Raw genomic sequence first — 19,003 nt, forward strand, 5'->3', positions numbered from 1 at the left:
ATTAGGGTCTAGATTTGTCCACGAGGTGGCAATGCAAGCCTGCTGCATGGAATGAGACTGTATTGAACCATTATAAACAGCATCTACTGTACATATGGGCAGATCATTAGGTACACCCACACAGCAGCTATATCAAAATGTTTGCCTTTACAAAGACAATGCTACATTTTGATTGACACTGTCAGAAACGTATTAATATATAACTGTCGTGTAAAAAAAATTAACGAGAGCTCTGTTAACATTCCCATTCTGCCTCTATAATGCAACAAACCCCACCCCCACGAAAAAAACATTACTGTCTTTGTAATGTTCTCGTGTTTTCATTGGCTGCAGCTAAATCCTATTTGTTATGAGGATATTTTAAGGGCTATTTTGTCACTGTAAAAGACAGGTGATCCATTGTTTACAGTTGCATTCCTCAAAATATTGACTCAAGAGCTATTCTAAAGCAACAAAATGCTAAAATAAGCAAAAAGGATACGCTGGCCTCCAACTGGTAAAGTAAACATCAAGCTGGACACGTTGCCAAGTGCATTCATGTTTCAAAGCGTGCGACGAGTAGGCCCAAAGCAAATGTTTATCATTTGGAAGCGTCTACTGACATTCTACTTGGCTGCATACTAAAATAAGGTAGATATAGGAAGGGCTGGTGCTAATAAACATGGTGATGAGCCAAGCAGCAGCTCCAGTCATCTAAACTCTTAGTAATGACATGCTGAACAGCAATTTATGAGTGAACAATCAGGGTTGATTTGAAATCCCAGTTTCCCACCGTGTATGCATGCGGTTGAAAATGGACAGGATTGCACTATTATAAGTATTTTTTGCATTTTCGATCATGCTATTAATTTGGAAGAATAGTGCTTTTACAAATCGTTATTGGTATTAAAAAAAACAGGAAGAGACAGGGAGTTTTTATTAACAAACCCAATCTCATCAAAATATATCGTCGTGAAAACTTTCATCTCCACAGATTAACCCTCCTGTTAGGTTGCAGCCCCAATGGGCCGTTGTAAAGTTTGTCATAAAGAAAATATTTTTCAAAATGAAAACAAGTTGGACAAAAAGACATTTTTATAACTCCAATTTGGTAAATATGGAAATTTATAAAATTGTATGCAAAATAAAAAAAATAAAAACACTGATTTTATTTCTGGGATTACCCAAAATTCACAAAACTCTATTTCATGAAAAAAGAGTGCTATCTTAAAGTTGTACAATGTTGTTTTTAATGGTTTAGTAAACATACATGTTTATTACTTGGGTTACATGGTGTACCTGTACTAAAAAAGTACCGTGGTACCTTGTCAGGAAAAACAATACAATACCACATAAATGTTTTATTTTTTTTTAGTATCGGTATTAGAAAAAAGCTTGAGAGAAAATCATAGGACACTTCAATGTCTGAGAAGTCCTCTTCCCCACTCTGTAAGAGCCTCGCAACATTATGACTCTGCAAGATTAAAAGTGGAAATTCTCAACTGACAACAATGAGTGAAAATAGTTCTGTTACATATATTGGAGGAGGCCTGTTTTGTCAAAAATCAATAGCTGTAATGCGTAGGTGAGGAAGGATGCCTGTGAGTCACGTAGGTAAGTCGGGTTAATTTTTTTTTTTTTTATCACACAGCCTAGTCGGCTTACTGTTTTTTTTTTTTTTTTGTACTGCCCAACTTATAGCCGTTAAACTTTTAAAATACTGTAATTAAAAGATGGTAGTGTATGTAACCACACTATAAAAGCCTTTTGTTTTGTCAAAAGGCCCAAAGCGACTGCAGACTTGCAGACTTCGACAGTGGAATTAAAATGGTGATTTTTTTAGTGGGTTAATTAGCGATTATACATGATTTTTGGAATGTTGTGTTGTTGGTATATGATAGCAATATAAGGTATGATGCCAAATTTAATGACACAATGTTTAATAAATGAAATAATATACTTTTAAAAAAATTTTTTTTACATTTCCTGAAAAGTAATGGCAACGATATGTTTCTGGTACTAAAGCTCCCTAATTTGTTGTGTTTTATTTTTTATTTGCTCCCGGAAAAAGTACATACATGGTTGTACTTGGACAGCGATGACAACTTGGAGGTAAACATTATTATAGTCTCGACCTTGGTAAGTGTCCTCCGACTGGACACAAGGTCGCTGTCACACATTGCCCGCCTTCTCCAAAGAACTCCAACAAATCAAATCGAGGGAGCATTTCAATAATGACTTGTGTGTTTGGTCTCCATCTGAGAGGGTGACAGATGTAGGATGCACCAGTTTGTCTGAATGGGGACGTTTGATTTGTTGCAGGCCCACGCGGGAAGCAGCATTGAATGAGAGCGCAAAAAGTGCACCTTGATGTCGGCCCGGGTTGATTTGAAAGCCTGTGGAACAAAGGAGTCGCTCTCGATGGCCTCGATGTCCTTTATCCTTCGCACTTGCTCCTCCAGAGAAGTTCCCGCTGGAAAAAAAAACAAAACACACACACACACAAAAGCACGTAAGAAGGTGTGTGAAGAAAAAGCACTTGCACGGGGTCACTTGTCTCTGGTCATGTTCTGAACGGCGGTGGATTCCGTTGGGAGTGAGCCCACTTGATCGCATGTGATCTGTCTGCATAACTATCCTTGACGTGTAATGTGACATATCGGATGTTATTTTAATCTTTAAGGGAGAGCACTCGTGCGCCGCCAAGGGCACGTAGCGGCCCGCCGAGGAAGGCAAATAAATGCTAACAAGATGAGAGTAAATTACACTGGGAATAATGCATTGTAAAATAATCACAAATATGAACACAAACTGGCTGCAATGGAATTTCATTAGGGAGACAAAATAGGATTAAGTTTCATCCGGTTTTGTGGATCACAGACTATTGTTGCTGCGGTTTGTCCAATCACGCACAAAGACAGGAAAGGGCTTCCAGTAAATGACTCCTGCATATAAACACGTCAGGACTCTGCATATCACACAATACATCGTTCATGAAGTGGAGCTTGTACAAGCGTAGGAGGAATTACCAAAAAGGAAAGTTTGTAATTCTAAAGAAGAAAAAAAACAACTATGAACAGTCCCATTATTGTGTGGCTGTCAATCTCGCCTCTGATCAGTCAATATTCATCACTCGCTCCCGTGTCCATCCGTCCTCCCCTGCACTCTCCCATCTCTCCATATGTCAATCTTGCACCTGTGCTACTATTTGGGCAGAGTTGTCAAAATATTGTTGCAAAAGTAACTCACACAAGTATGCCCACTCGGGCAAAAAGGCCTGGGGGGGGTGTCAAACTTGCAGTATCGCTAAATTTCAATCCAAAACCAAACCCAAAGCCCCAAACAGTGGAAAACTTGAACAACGAACTAATTCGTTGACATTTGGGGGGAAATATGCTCACGTTACTTGAAGGTCATCCACGACACCATGTGAGATTGCAGAAAATACTTCCATTAATGCATTAAAATGGACATATTGATACTGTGATACCTTGACTTACAAGTGACACGAGTTTAGTTTTAGTTTTAATATATGATTTTTTTGCTTTGACTTAGGAGCAAAAATTTGAGCTTGACAAACTCTTGATGGTGGCAGCAAACTCAACTCAGTCCACACCAAGCAGCAGTTTGGCAGCGAGTGAACAATTCTTCAAAAAAGAGGCTTCATACTGTTTATTGCCACTCCCAGTTGAACTTTACTTTCTTGTGTAACTAAAACAACCACATCCCTTTGCCTTAACAAAGTCGGCTAGCTTAATGCTAACACACTCTGCAAAACTCCACTAGCTATCGAATAGCATCGACTGTATGTCACAGTGTTATAAACGTTTAGGCAACGGATATTTGAACACAAACCATGGAGGGCCCTCTGTGATACTGCATCTTCGTGAGTCACTTATTTGTGAATCTCTTTTTCATTTGTGTCTGTATGTCTTTATTTTACTGTCCCCTGGCGCACACCAAAAGGAGCACAATGTGGGGCTGAAACGGATTAATGGCATCATTATTTTTGGTGCAGATGAAGGCCCGTGTTCCTTTCGATAATTTGCGATATGACTGCTTTGAGTTACAAACGCAGCGATGGAACACTCTGTACATAGATGTTGTAAATGGAACAAAAATAATGAATGTTTGTATACAAATGATTGGGCGGCACGGTGGCCGACTGGTTAGAGCGTCAGCCTCACAGTTCTGAGGACCCGGGTTCAATCCCCGGCCCAGCCTGTGTGGAATTTGCATGTTCTCCCCGTGCCTGCGTGGGTTTTCTCCGGGCACTCCGGTATCCTCCCACATCCCAAAAACATGCATTAATCGAAGACTCTAAAATTGCCCGTAAATGTGACTGTGAGTGTGAAAGGTTGTTTGTTTGTTTGTGCCCTGCGATTGGCTGGCAAGCAGTTCAGGGTGTACCCCGCCTCCTGCCCGATGATAGCTGGGATAGGCTCCAGCACGCCCGCGACCCTAGTGAGGAGAAGCGGCTCAGAAAATGATTGGATGGATACAAATGATTGGGTCTCTGGAGTGCCTGCCAACCCATCAAGTAAAATTAAACAAAGTAAATGTTACATTATCCCACCCATTTCTGAAAAGGTGACTGTGAGTGAGTGGTTCCGTATGTCCACCCCACTACTACGAAACTGAGGCGAACTAACATAATAACCACAACCCCATATCAAGTTTCTCAGCCAAATGACTTGACAGCTCGGCTAGGTGAACTAGGTTTGTTATAGAGGTCAAGCACTCATGTTAGTAAGCAACTAGTTCGGTGGTGATTGGCTAGATGCAATATGCATCCAGGCAGTGGGGTCAATAACGAGCATTAACGCTACGGTTTACCGTTAATGAGCTGCTGAGCTGCTATACGTGCCCTCAGGAGGTTGAGGGCTAACATTAGCCGCAAGTGGTAGCCACTTGGTAACTAGCTGCAGCTAGCGAGATGCTTTCCAACAACCTCAGTGGAAACGATTAGCAGTTGCCACAGATAACTTGAAAAAGTAACGTAGGCAGCTGCCAAGTGGCAGGAATATCACTTATCCACAGTCCAAAAAAATAATTAGCTTAACTGTACCCATTACTTGGTCATATGTACGCCACACAAGTTCCAGAAAGATGTCATTAACATGAAGCAATAACTTAAATATTAGTGTAGTCGAAGCCACATTAAATGAGCAACTTAGTGCAGACTTGACATGCCACAACAATACAGTAAAGTTCCTAAACGTGAACAAACACACCATTCTCAGTACACTGCCGATTGTGGTCCATGACAGCAACTGTGTGTGTGTGCCTTTGTGCGTGCATGTATGTAAACGTTAAAGTGAGTGACACAAACACGCACATACACACCATTGCTCCCACCACAGTAATTTTGATGCAAAGAGCGCAAAAACCTTTTTATCCTACTACGTGACGTTAGCCATGCAGCCCGTTCAACCAGCTCACAGACGAAATTGAGAGTTCTCACTTTTTCTTGTAAATATTATTTAAGCTAAGTATTGTAAGTCCTTCGGTGAGTCAGTCCTTAACCTCCATGACCGATCGATGTTCGCACACTCGGCATGAATAATTAACCCACAATGCATTGTGCGTTTAACACCGCAGTAAAACTGGATTCCTAAAGTGTAAATAAAAACGTAACAACTATCAAATATGTGCTTTGAAATGCTTCTCCACATTTGGTCTGCTCTTTGTTTGAATCACCAGCTACAAATTACTGTTTGGTGAGAGACATTGATCATGCAAAAGTAAATATTGTCGCATTGAAAAAGTAACTGTAGTCTAATTACTATCCCGAGAAAAGTAACACGTTACTTCGCTCGTTACTCAAAATGGTGGATTTTTTCGGCATCATTGACGATTAGTAACGTTAGCTGCTAGCTGTAGGTGCTAATATAGTCTCATGCTAATGCACCTTTTAATGTACAGTATTAATATTACAGAAGGTAGTTTACTTTTACACTGAAATTAAAGCTATATGTTAAATAGTTAATTAAAACATCGCCTGTACAGACAGTTTAGTTCGACTCAGGAACTACTACCATTATTTCCTATGAAAAATAATGGTACTTGCCGAGCCATTGCTGAGAAACTTATTGTGTGTGTGCGTGGGGATGTGTTTTTTATGCTTCAAATTGTCATATATCATGAATAAATTGTGTTCAACTTGAGAGGTTGCACTTGTACGTGTAGTAGTGGACTCACACACGCCACGATACACGGATACGCACACACAAAGCTAATACAAGGAATTTATTCAATCCATTAGCTGTAATGGGGTGGGTGTCACAACATATCGTCATGGTGCGGGGGTGTTTAATGAATACATGAATATTTGTATCAGCCTCTCACTTACATGCACGCACACACTCACGCAAACACACACACGGACACACAATCATAATAGCATTCAAACAAAACGAGTTTGATTTAAACGCCGTACAGAATTGGACAACTGAGTGACAATTAAGGCAATGAGCTTGTCATGAGAGTCATTACCGCCACTGGACTACTTGATGAAGTTACTACACAGGCAGCAACTCCATGCGGAGATGTACCACCACCATTTCAATATGGATGTGCATGATTTAATCCTATGCATTTCCTTTTCAAGTAATGTTTTCCTTGTGTTCTTAAGCATGAGCACACAAGCCAACCATTTTGTATAGAGCTGGATGAGCTGGAGCCTACCCTAGCTGACTTTGGGTGAGTGGCGGGGTACACCTTGGAGTCGTCGCCAGCCAATCGCAAGGCACATACAGACAAACAAATGTTCAGACACAATAACACCTATGGACAATTTGGATTCTTCAATGAACCTAACATGCATTTTTTGTGGAATGTGGGAGAAGGCAGACGTGCTAACCACTAGTCCACCATGCTGCCTAAAGACACAATATCGATGTTAAATACACATACATGCGCTCATCTCCGTGGGAGGCATTCTATCCATTAAGACCTCCAATGTTTTTTTTTTTTTTTTTTTTTTTGACAAACACATTACGGGTAGATAAGATGACTCGCACATGATGTTTGTCAGATGTCAGTGGCCAAGATATGAATTTCATGAGCAAAATTATACATAATGGACTCGGGAGCGTGGCCCCGGCGAGCTCGGATCGGACCGAAAAATCAATAGCGGAGCCGGGTAAGCGCACACGGCAGATCAAAGTTGATATTTAATATTGACACATTATCTGACAAATTAAACTGTCAGCACATGAGGTTGCTTTGTGTGTGACAGTGATGAGAGGAAAGTGAGAGGGATAGAGATCTTGTGTGTCTGATTGTTCAAAAGGCATTATGAGAATAGGAAACGGGAGCTGATACATTAAACAACAGTGCTACCTTGACGTTTGAAGTCCCCTGCTGTGGTAAATATTTGCTATATTTACTGTAATAAACATTGGAAAACACTAAGAGTTGTCTTTCTCGTTCATACCTTGCAAGAAAGAGGAGATATTGTACGGAGTAGTTTTAGTTTTGTAATTGACAGTGAGCAGGAGAGGGATACTCTAATGCAGTGATGTCCAACCTTTGTGGAGCCAAGGCACATATTTTACAATTGAAAAATCTCACAGCACACCAACAAATAAAAATGTCACAAAAAGTAGATACATTAATTACTGTATTTACTTCCTGAAATCTAATAGAAGAGCATTCACTTGTTATGTCTGTCACTATGCCTCACTGCCATAAATAGATGAATAAAGAGAGATTATTTATTAGAAATAAATACTTTTTTGAGCAATTAAGTACAATTTGATAATTTCCCACGGCACACTAGTGTGTCTTGGCACACTGGTTGAGAATCACTGCTCTAATGGCAGTGCCCATGTCTGCTTTGGCTCAGGGTAGTGTCATCAAACTAGGACTAAACAAAGCATCAAAACTTGCGGTATTATCGCCACCTGTAAAGTTAATAAAGGTTAATGATGGCCCCTCTGGAACTAATTATCCATCCATCCATTTTGTACAGCACTCGTCCCCATTAGAGTCACAGGTGAGCTGGAGCCTATCCCAGCTAATATTGGGCAAGAGGCAGGGTACACCCTGGACTGGCTGCCAACTTATCGCAGGGCACATACAAACAAACAACCATTCATGCTCACATTCACACCTACGCACAATTTAGACTATGAACCTAACATGCATGTTTTGGGGATATGAGAGGACAAAAACCCACATAGCATAAGCATGGGGGGAACATGCAAACTCCACAGAGGAGGGCCTTAGTTGAGAATTGAATCTGGGACTTCTCTACTACGAGACAGACAGGGTAACCACTCGTTCACCATGCTGCCGTGCGGAACAAAAGTATGATTAGTATATTAGGATATAAGTAAATGTAACTGACCACAATGACAAATTCCAATTCGAAGTTCAACCAGTGGTAAGAAAAGTGAGAGAATGTGTTCTTCCATGCGTGCATCAGTAAAAGCGGGAGTCATTAGTGCGATGACAGCCATGCTGACGAGTGGATCAATACGCTATTGTTCTCTCTAAATAGCTGTTTGTCCACCTCATTGATTAAGAGCACAAGAGCAGCAGAGGAAATCAAACAAGCCAATGGTGGCTTGATTTGGAACCCGTCACCCTCAAAGCCTTGGGAAGAACCAGTTGACAGTGTGTCGCCACAAGAGGGAACTGTTCAACTATGCATGTCAGACACTCAGAGGGCCTGTGGAACACTTGACTTTGTTTGTCATTCAGGAGCATGCCTCAGCTCAATTTACCACTTGTGCTGATCAACCCCAAATAATTGAATTACTGTCGCACTTGTGTGCTTGCGTGGGGCTGAATAAATAACTGTTCTTTTACTGAGGGCTCAAAAACAGCAGTATATATTATGAGTGGATACAGTACTGTATTTGTTTCAAATTCACTGAATGATACTACAGTATATTCCATTAGATTAGATATCCAAAACAAGAGCTGTATCAACAATTCTCAGCGGTTTGAGAGGTAATAATGGCCCGATTTGAGGTTAATAATGTAATTGCAGTTTAGACTAACGTAGACCTGTACTGCATCAGACCAGGAGATGAATATTTTGAATCTCTCATGTAGAGTAGCCAAATGGCATTACCAATGCATAAAAGCAGGGGTGGTGAACCTTTTTCTTAGATTATACTACAAGTATGTCTCCTGTGGCCCATAATAAAAAAAAATATCCATCCATGCATTTTTTTTGCTGACTTTGGGCGAAAACTGGACCCTGGACAGGTACCCAGTCAATCTCAGGGCACATACAGAGATACTGTGGTAAATCTAGAGGGTGCAACAATTAATCGATTAATCAACAACTAATCGATTACTAAATTAATGAAAAACTATTTTGATAATCGATTAATCGTTTCAAAATCTTGTTTTAACTTAAAATTGTCCAAATCTTCTGAATTTCAGCCTCTTAAGCGTAAATATTCTCAGATTTCTGTAGTTTGCCATTAAACAGAATGATTACCTTTGTGTTTAATCAAAACATTTGCAAAATATCTGGTTTTACTTTGAAAAACAATTAGCAACATTTTTGCCCATTTTCTTACATGTTACAGACCAAATCAGTACCTGAATCATAATAATTAATTTATGTTGATGCATTTTCTGCACTGTCAATTTGAAATTATTATTTTACTTATTTTTTAATATAGGGATGGGAAATTAAAAACCGGTTTCTTTTATCCAATTAATTTAATCCAAAAAATAATCAACAGATGAATTGATATTAAATAATTGTTATTTGCAGTACTATAGATAACCATGTCACTTTCAGTGGGAACGGAACTCTGCCTGCACCAAGGTCAGGTGAGTGTACCACTATCCGTTAATAATTGCTATGAACAAATATGACGCAACAATGTATGTTGTACTGTACAGGAATTAGTGGCTTAAATGTTTTGAATCTTTTTAGAATAGTTCTTCTGATGTTTGATTTGTTTTTAGATGTGCATGGTGGGCCGGAATGAATGCTCTCACATGCTGTATCTGAGTCAATATCACCATAAAGTATCTTTGAGACGTCCCCATTTCACCAAAACAGACAACAAGATTGAGTTAGCAAGCTGACTGTGTACAGTTTAACAAATATTTCACATTTCTGAATGGTTTTTAGATGTTGATATTCCACTAGCCCGCGACCCTAGTGAGGAGAAGCGGCTAAAGAAAATGGATGGATGGCTATTCCACTATGACACAGTGAATATGTTATGCTTGACAAAATATATGATGAAAATTAGTAGACATATGGGTAAATATTTATTCTGAAATTATGAAAATTTAACAAACATTATCAAAATGACTTGTTTTATCAAATAACTTGGTGTGTACGATAAAAGAAATAAAAAATATTTGAAAATACTTTAGTATAATTTAATGACACTAAATGAACAGCAGAGCAGTGTGTGGGACAAGTCAAAAACATACATCCAAAAAATGAAGGAAACACATTTTTATTATACTGGTTATGTGTGCAAATGTTTGAATCTATTGTGGAATTAATAGCTGAAATCGGAGCATTCTAATCTTTTTAAAGGCAGAAATTTTGTATGGGATGTCATTAAGATATAATGTATATTTTAATTTTATGACTTAATATAAATGATTATTTTTATGACTTAAGTAGGTAAACCACGCCCAGGCAGAGAAACACATGCTCACGCAGCAAAATCCCAGGTTTCAATTAAGTGTTTCCCTGTGCAGCTGTAAAGATGTAATTCAACAGTTTAGGCCCGTCTCAGTGGAGATTATTTTTTTTGGCCTGCTAATTGATAGAAATTAAGCCATTAATCAAGCCACTAGCCATCACTCAGCCCAGGGAAGATGAATACAAACTTCCATAATAAGCACCTTCCCCATTTTATCCCTCATTAGCATTAATTTTTAATGTAATTATGCTATTCTTTTACAGCGAGCTCATAAATTACTGCTCTTTTGTTGCTGGCTGGCCTTGTAAAAACCAAAGTAATGCTTTGTAGTCTGATCTTTAGGCAATTACTGGCTTCTTTACTCTTTTATCTCGCTGCATTTCCAATAACCTGCTCTCTAATGATTTATCCCTGCTGTACCCCCTCCTCCTCTTGCTCGTCTTCCTGGCTCTCTCTCTCTCTCCACCAGCGGCCAACTGCACCGCTGCCAGCCTCCGCCTCTGAGACCCCACCTCCACCCGCCTACCCCCACTCACGCCCACATGCTCCCCAACTCGGAGCCCAGATGCATGAGGCACTGACACATGACGATATAGTTGTTTACCATCTCCTTTAGTCATTTTCAAGCTTGCGCTTCATTAGCGCACATGATGGCGACAATGCCTGGTGAATGCAGCTTTAAGAGACCGCTGCACTTCTTCCTCTCTCCACTGGTCTCCGTGGGCCTTACCTGTAGGTGAGTGGCTCCTGTTTGTGTAACCCTCAAGCTCACACAAACAGAGACAACTCGCAATAATTGGTATCATACCGGCGGGTTTAGCTTAGCAGAGCGGTGTGCCGGGGGCGGAAGAGCGGCCATTTTCTCCACAGCAGCACCCTGGATGCAGCGATAATGTCTGCAGGCCCATTCCGAAGGCCGACACAACAGGGTGTAAGCATCGTGACCAACACTACTTATTTATTTTAAGGAGACATATAATGCCATGTTCCCACAAATGAAAACAATTCCCATCAGGGTACACACTGAAAATAGGACTGAATTTGACCATTTCCTACTACTTCCGATAAAGATCAGCAAAGGCCCGATTCTTAGATATCTTGAAAGATTATAATGAGCATTTACCCAGCAATTATCCAGTGGCTTAGGGTTTTTCCTTCCCGATTTGCTCAGACAAACATCGAGCCGACAATTGTAAATGTTAAACCTACTCAATAGTTAGGATAAGAGATGCCTCGAGCATTATTTTTTGCAACCATGTCCGGGTTGAGTCACTTGACTTCAAGTATCTGCTGATACATAGTCCAATCCTTCGGGAATTTGGGTGGGTGGGTTGGGAGGGGGTTAGGGAGAGAGTACCAGATGGTGTCCTGTGTGGTTGTCTTATTTTCTCTCCAGACACTTTAATATGCCTGCTAGTTTGTTGTTCAAAGTTGGTTACCCTCCGCTATAATGCGGTTCCAGCCAAACCTATGTGACAAATGTACTGTATCACTCAAACACTTTCAGTGTTTTGCAACTACATGTCACGATTGCCTAGCAATTAGCATGGCTTCTCTGTCTTTCTTCTGTTACTACTCCTCGTCATCCCTTTGTGATAACGATACTTGTCAAAGGTTTAGCTTATTCGCTCTCATGAAGCTGATGATTACGGACTTACACAGCGTTGACACCGTACGCAGGACAAACGTTCACCTCCCCGCACCATACACGCAGTTTTTTTGCCAAACAATTTTCAAGCGTTGTGGGCTGTGCCAAGGCCGTATTTTTAGGCTATGAAGCAGGACGCTGACAAAATGAACTGCATTATATTGTTAAACACGAAAAAAAGAAAACAATATTACTGTCTGGGAAGAAAAGTAACCTCAGAAGCACTAAGTCAGAAGTGCTCCTCTGTCTGTGGCAGACAAGTTGATTCATTAAAAAGGTGTGCGGTGCGGGCCTTGCTAGGCTAATACTTTTAGAGTGTATTGATTACAGGGCCGCTGACAGCTCCTGATGTTCAGCCCTGCAAATGCATCAAGTGGCTAATGAGCAGCTATTAAGCCCATTGATTTGCTGATTTCAATTGATAGCTGGCAGGCCAAAGCTGCAGGTCAATATTTGCATAGCTAATAGCCTGTACCTTCAGGCATTTAGTGGAACAGAAAAAAGGGCAGAAGAGAAGCAAAAAAAAAAAAAGAAAGGTGGGAGGATGGATAGTATCAAGAAAGCTCCAAAACAATCAAAGTGTTTCCTCTTAATGTTTGTGTGAAAGAGAGAGAGAGAGAGAGAGAGAGAGAGAGAGAGAGAGAGAGAGAGAGAGAGAGAGAGAGAGAGAGAGAGACAGAGAGAGAGACAGAGACAGCAAAGCAGCACTGAGGACTTTGCAACAAGATGTGTCGCTGCTGCCTGTGGCTGGCAGGGGTCAACAGGCCAGCACGGAATGAAGGAAAACAGAGACAGACGGAGCCAGATGTCTCAAGTGTGTCCCAGAGGACAGCATGCATGTATATATGTATACTTTTCCAATTGTGTCCCACTGTGCACGCATGTGTGTGTGAGTGTGTCTAAGATGTCCAATGACAGAGCAGGTGGCTAAGCCAGTTTAATGTGCGTTCCCATGAGACCATGTACACACACGTCATGTGTACAGTCATATATTAATCATCCCCCCTTACAAAAATACCTCATAATCAACGACACTAGTCACTGATCACATCATTAGATACACTTATGATGAAATTAAAAACTCAACCAACTAGTCGGCCTTTGCTAATACTTGTACAATGCTCAATTTTGATTGACACTATCATTGACAATATGATGATTGTGTTTGTCAGATTCATCTCTCTGTATGATGCAATGCAGTTCTACATCACTGTAAACTAGAACCACAATAATCAAATAAGTTGAAACTCAAATCTAACTTAATCATCAAAATACAACATTTATGGCTTGTGTTGGGATCTCAATTAAAACACTGAAAAATGTCTAAATGAAACTGATGAAAGACTATAAATCCAATCTATCCCAAGAGTGTCCCGTTTTGGGATACAAGTAAGAATCCATTGTTGTGAATGACAAAAAAGTAATCCCATCAGGTATTTTTCATTTTATTTTCTGCACGTGTTCTGCTAAATATTCAGCAACTGAAGGCCATTAAGCTGTCGAAAAATGTATTATACCATCAAATCATGTGAGATGTCAACGTACCTCTCTAGGCCTCAATTGAGTGTATTATTTAAGTTTTTCTTTGGCTTTTTGGTGACACATATGCTCAAAAGAGCTGCCTCTACAAGGAGAGTGAAGAGAAGAAAATGAAAGAGTATAAAGGACACAGGAAGAAAAACAAAGCAGGAGGAAACCATGGTCACCAAGTGTTATGTTTTACAGTGGGCAAATTCTTATGACACTAACAGACTTTAATAGCAGAATGATGACTACCAATAGACACCGAAACAGATTTTCATTTTCTGTTACGTCCTTTATCGCCAGAGTGTCACTTTTGGGATACAAGTTGGAATCTGTGTTTGTGGATATCCAACTCACAAGGCATTTTCTGTTTGACTTTTCTCATGCCATATGTAAAATGTTCAGGAAGAATATGACCTTAAAGTCACACAAAAGTTACTGATGACTTTGAATCTATTCAGAAATAAGGTAAAATCCCCGTTTTATAAACTGAAGATTGAGCTCATTAGGTACAGGGTAGCACGGTAGCTAGTGGTTAGCACGTTTGTCTTACAGTGAAGAGGTTCTGGGTTTGTATCCATTTTGGAGTTTCTATATTCTCCATATGCTTGCGTGGGTTTTCTCCGGGTACGCCGGCTTGCTCCCACATTGCAACAGCTGCATGTTAAGCTCACTGACAACTTTAAACTGTCCATAGGTGTGACTGTGAATAGTTTTGTCTACATGTGCAGTGTGATTGAGTGGCGACCAGTCGAGGGTGTAAAACGCTAATGAAGAGCTAGAAAAAAATGGATGGATGGATAGATAGTACAGGTGTACTCAATCAAGTGTACACTAACAGTGTGTCATATGCATCTAATGTCATGGTCAACATGTGTCACACTAATAATAAATTGTTTACCTTGATACTGTTGCAGAATGAAACATAGCTAGTGTAAGCCATCACACATTTTTGGGGAAGAACTACCCAGTGCCCATGAGCATTATTTGACCTTGAGAAGAGCATGCGATATTTTATATGCTATCTATTTGGCATCAGGAAATTAAATGCCGCTGATGACTGAATGTCACACACGCACACTTGTGATAGTGATCTCCTACTCCCCAGTCGATAAAAGGGACGGAATGATGAATTAAAGAGGAAAACAAGCTGCTAATGACAGGATGACACGGCAGCTACACGCCGCCGTGCCTCGGCTATCTCCTCCCACATCTGCACTCATCACGCCCGACTCACCGCTTCCATCACTCGCTGTGGAGTCGGCTCGCCTGTCCTCGCAACTTCCTCCCCTCCCTCGGTTCACCCTCTTTTTAACCAAATTACTGCTACAGCATTTCAATTAAGAGAAGTGAGAGGCAGGGTACTCCCGGGACTGGTTGCCAGGGCACAGGGCACATACAAACATCCATTTATTGTGGATATTCGCCCCCTCCATGTGCCATAGACCGCAGCCGCTCCACCGGTGAATAAGCGGATTTGTGAAAGTTGGTAGGAGAAAGTCCGGAGTAGACTCCCTAATGTTTAGCAAGTCTTTCTTTGTGTAAGTAAGTCGGGTAATGTCTCCAAAGACTTTTGTTTGAAGCCACCCACTTTTCAAGTGAGCAAAGGTATTGGAACAGACATGATTAAATTAACTTCAAGTGAATAACATTTAATATTTCGCGGCATAACCCTTACTTGCAATAACTGCATCAAACCTGCGACTCATTGACATCACCAGACTGTTGCATTCTTTATTTGAGATTCTTTTTCAGGCCTTTACTGCAGCCTCTTTCAGTTCTTGTTTGTTTCTAGGGGTTTCTCCCTTCAGTCTCCTCTTCAGGAGGTAAAATGCATGCTCTATTGGGTTCAGGTCTGGTGATTGACTTGGCCAGTCTCAGACCTTCCACTGCAAATCGTGCAACATTTTGTATTTTTTAAGTAAATATGGCGTTGCGGCAGTTACAGCTCTTGTCAGAATAAAGTAATAGAATATTCTTAGATTTGTTCCAATTCAAGCGCGAAATTTCTGATTCGCTGATTGCTTTTCCATGCCCGCTCGTCAAAGTGTTTTAAGTTATGAGCGTGGTCAGGAAACAAAGTGAACTTCCAAGTCCAGGCATCACTTAATTTGTTTTTCTCAAACTGCTGCATCACCCCTAAATTCCTTTGTCACCTCCTTTGAGGTCTAGAACATTGCTGACTAAATATTGTCTTCAAGGCATTTATCGAAGTCTATATATTTAATGAGCTTGTACCGATCGCTGTCAAATATTAAACATATATTACACTCTGTCATTGCTTTTTATCAATCAAATATAGTAGCCAATTATTCACATCAGATCTCTACAAAGACTTGTCTGCAAACTCAGACCTGAATGCTATTGTGTTAAGTGGCAACATTGATGGATAACAGAAAACAGGTATGTGTGTTTGTATGTGTGTGTGGCGATGTCCAGCGCCTGGCCAGTTTCACATACTCTCATTAAACGGTGACGCTTTCACAGGCTGAGTGGTGGGATCTTAAAGGTCGCAGACACTTTCTCTATCAGCAGCCACCAAAAATGCAGTTGAAAATTCCCAATTCAGTTTAATTTCCTTTTATTCGTATTCTTATTCTGCATTCGGCGATGCATCGCAAACAAACAAAAGAAAAAAACAGGAATAAATTGCAGATTGGAACACGTTAGGATGATGGTCAATGTGACGGCGTGACCGGTGCAGCTCTTTATTGAGCACAATGTCATTTAAGTGCGAAGAGAATATCAAGGCCTGCCCTTTACCAGAAATAAAAAGGATTTGAGGGGATTAACTTGACACTAAACTAGGCCATCCTAGCGTGTGCGCACACAAGAAGTGCAAAGGTATCCAGTTTTCTGATCGTTTGTATGTCAGGAGCTTTTTTTTTTTTTTTTTTTTTTTTTTAAATGAACAAGTGTATAAGCAGAAAAACACCAATCAGCTAATTACTTAACTGGAGAAAGCGCTTTAAAATTAAAATGATGTAATCAGAATCCAGGAAACAGGCTCAGCAAACACGCAAACATGCGCACACGACAGTCTTCTTGACATGTAGCCATCGAGCAACTTGCTCACGTTCTAATTTATTCTCTTTTTCATTGGAATGGCTGACAGGATGTGTGTATTGTGTGTGCGGGTGTGTGGTCTGCTACAAAATATATGAGGAAAGGTCACGGCCATGTGCCTGTGTGTTTCTGAGTAACAATTAATTAGGAAAATGCCCCCAGCCCCCCTCTTCTGACCTCCCTTGTAGACTAATAACCTTGTTACAGGCAAGTATACTTTTTCATGAAATATGACTAAACAAGAGCTACATCATTTGAATCTAAATTAAAATCTTCTCGCCATAACTTATTACATCTTAACTTAAACTGCAGAAATAAAAAAAATGAATATATTGAATGCGTGACTGATCTTTTTAGATTTTGTGAATCCTCACACAAAAACCTAACGCTAGGAGGTACTGCTTTTGCACCATTAACACAGATTAGGTACCCTATATTGAACTGTAATTCGTGAAAAATGGTACAAACACATGACATTGCAGCCTTATGGGGTAGGTTGTGTAAATAGTACCTTTAAGGGCCGAAAGCTACTCCATCTCTAATCCTATTGATGGCAAAGGGATCCAGACTCAAGAGAAAAGCTGTAATATGTGTTCAAATTTTCTTTGCAAAATAGCTTAAAATGTGTTTTAAATTATTTTATCTGGATACTGGATTTTTTCCATTTTATTTGAAAATAGGATTTCTATGGAAGCCCGTTTCTCCAAGTTGAAAAAGGAAGAGATATCGATCGATCCATCCATCAATTTTCTTCCGCTTTTCCGAGGTCGGGTCGCGGGGGCAGCAGCCTGAGCAGGGAAGCCCAGACTTCCCTCTCCCCAGCCACTTCATCCAGCTCTTCCAGGGCGATCCCGAGGCGTTCCCAGGCCAGCCGGGAGACGGATTCTCTCCAGCGTGTCCTGGGTCGCCCCCGGGGTCTCCTCCTGGTGGGACATGCCTGGAACACCTAACCAGGGAGGTGTCCAGGAGGCATCCTAATCAGATGCCCAATCCACTTTATCTGGTTCTACTCTGATCCCCTCCTGGATGACTGAGCTTCTCATCCTATCTCTAAGGGAGAGCCCGGACACCCTGCGGTGGAAACTCATTTTGGCCGCTTGTATCTGGGATCTTGTTCTTTCGGTCACAACCCATAGCTCGTGACCATAGATGAGGGTAGGAACGTAGAACGACCGGTAAATTGAGACATTCACCTTTTGGCTTATCTCCTTCTTTACCACAACAGACCGATACAAAGTCCGCATCACTCCAGATGCTGCACCAATCCACCCGTCGATCTCCCACTCCTCCACTTGGGGCAGGATCTCATCCCTGACCTGGAGCGAGGACGCCACCCTTTTCTGACTGAGGACCATTGTCTGAGATTTGGAGGTGATTTTCATCTCAACTGCTTCACACTCGGCTCCGGACCGCTTCAGTGAGAGTTGGCGAACACAGCTGAATGAAGCCAACAAACGAAGCCAAGAGAACTACATTGTCTGCAAAAAGCAGAGATGCAATACTCAGGCCACCAAACCAGCCTCCCTCTACCCCTCGGCTGCGTCTAGAAATTCTGTCCATAATAGTTATGAACGATATCGGTGACAAAGGGCAGCCTTGGCGGAGTCCAACCCTCCCGGAAACGAATCCGACTGACTGCAAGCAATGTGGACCAAACTCTGACACTGGTCACACATGGACCAAACAGGGATTCAGGTGGTTCGGTACCCCATACTCCCGAGGCATCCCCCACAGAACTCCCCAAGGGACACGGTCAAACGCCTTCTCCAAGTCCACAAAAAACATGTAGACTGGTTGGGCGAACTCCGATGCACCCTCGAGGACCCTGCCGAGGGTGTAGAGCTGGTTCAGGACGAAAATCACACTGCTTCTCCTGAAACTGAAATTCGACTTTCCGAAGGACCCTCCTCTCCAGCACCCCTGAATTGACCTTACCAGGGAGGCTGAGGAGTGTGATCCCCCTGTAGTTGGAACACACCCTCCGGTCCCCCTTAGAGGCACAGTTCCCGATGTCCATGCAATGTTGAAGAGGCATGTCAACCAGGACTGCCCACAAAGTTCTGAGCCTTTAGGAACTCCGGGAAAATCTCAACCCCACAGATAGGAGAGCCCCCCTCAGAGACCCCAGACTCTGCTTTCTCATGGG

At 41.3% G+C, this 19,003-nt stretch overlaps 1 protein-coding gene across 2 annotated transcripts in view; it reads right to left on the reverse strand.

Annotated features, from left to right (window-relative positions):
• The window catches only part of rsrc1 (arginine/serine-rich coiled-coil 1), a 215,096-nt gene that overhangs the window by 3,928 nt on the left and 192,165 nt on the right, over positions 1 to 19,003 (reverse strand). For both annotated transcript variants that reach the window (XM_061681559.1, XM_061681558.1), the window contains one exon: positions 2,346 to 2,452. In XM_061681559.1, the coding sequence (XP_061537543.1) occupies positions 2,346 to 2,452 (107 nt within the window). The remainder of the gene's footprint in view (positions 1 to 2,345; positions 2,453 to 19,003) is intronic.

The sequence above is a fragment of the Phycodurus eques genome, chromosome 7 (assembly GCF_024500275.1).
Source record: "Phycodurus eques isolate BA_2022a chromosome 7, UOR_Pequ_1.1, whole genome shotgun sequence".
In the NCBI taxonomy this organism is placed as follows: domain Eukaryota; kingdom Metazoa; phylum Chordata; class Actinopteri; order Syngnathiformes; family Syngnathidae; genus Phycodurus; species Phycodurus eques.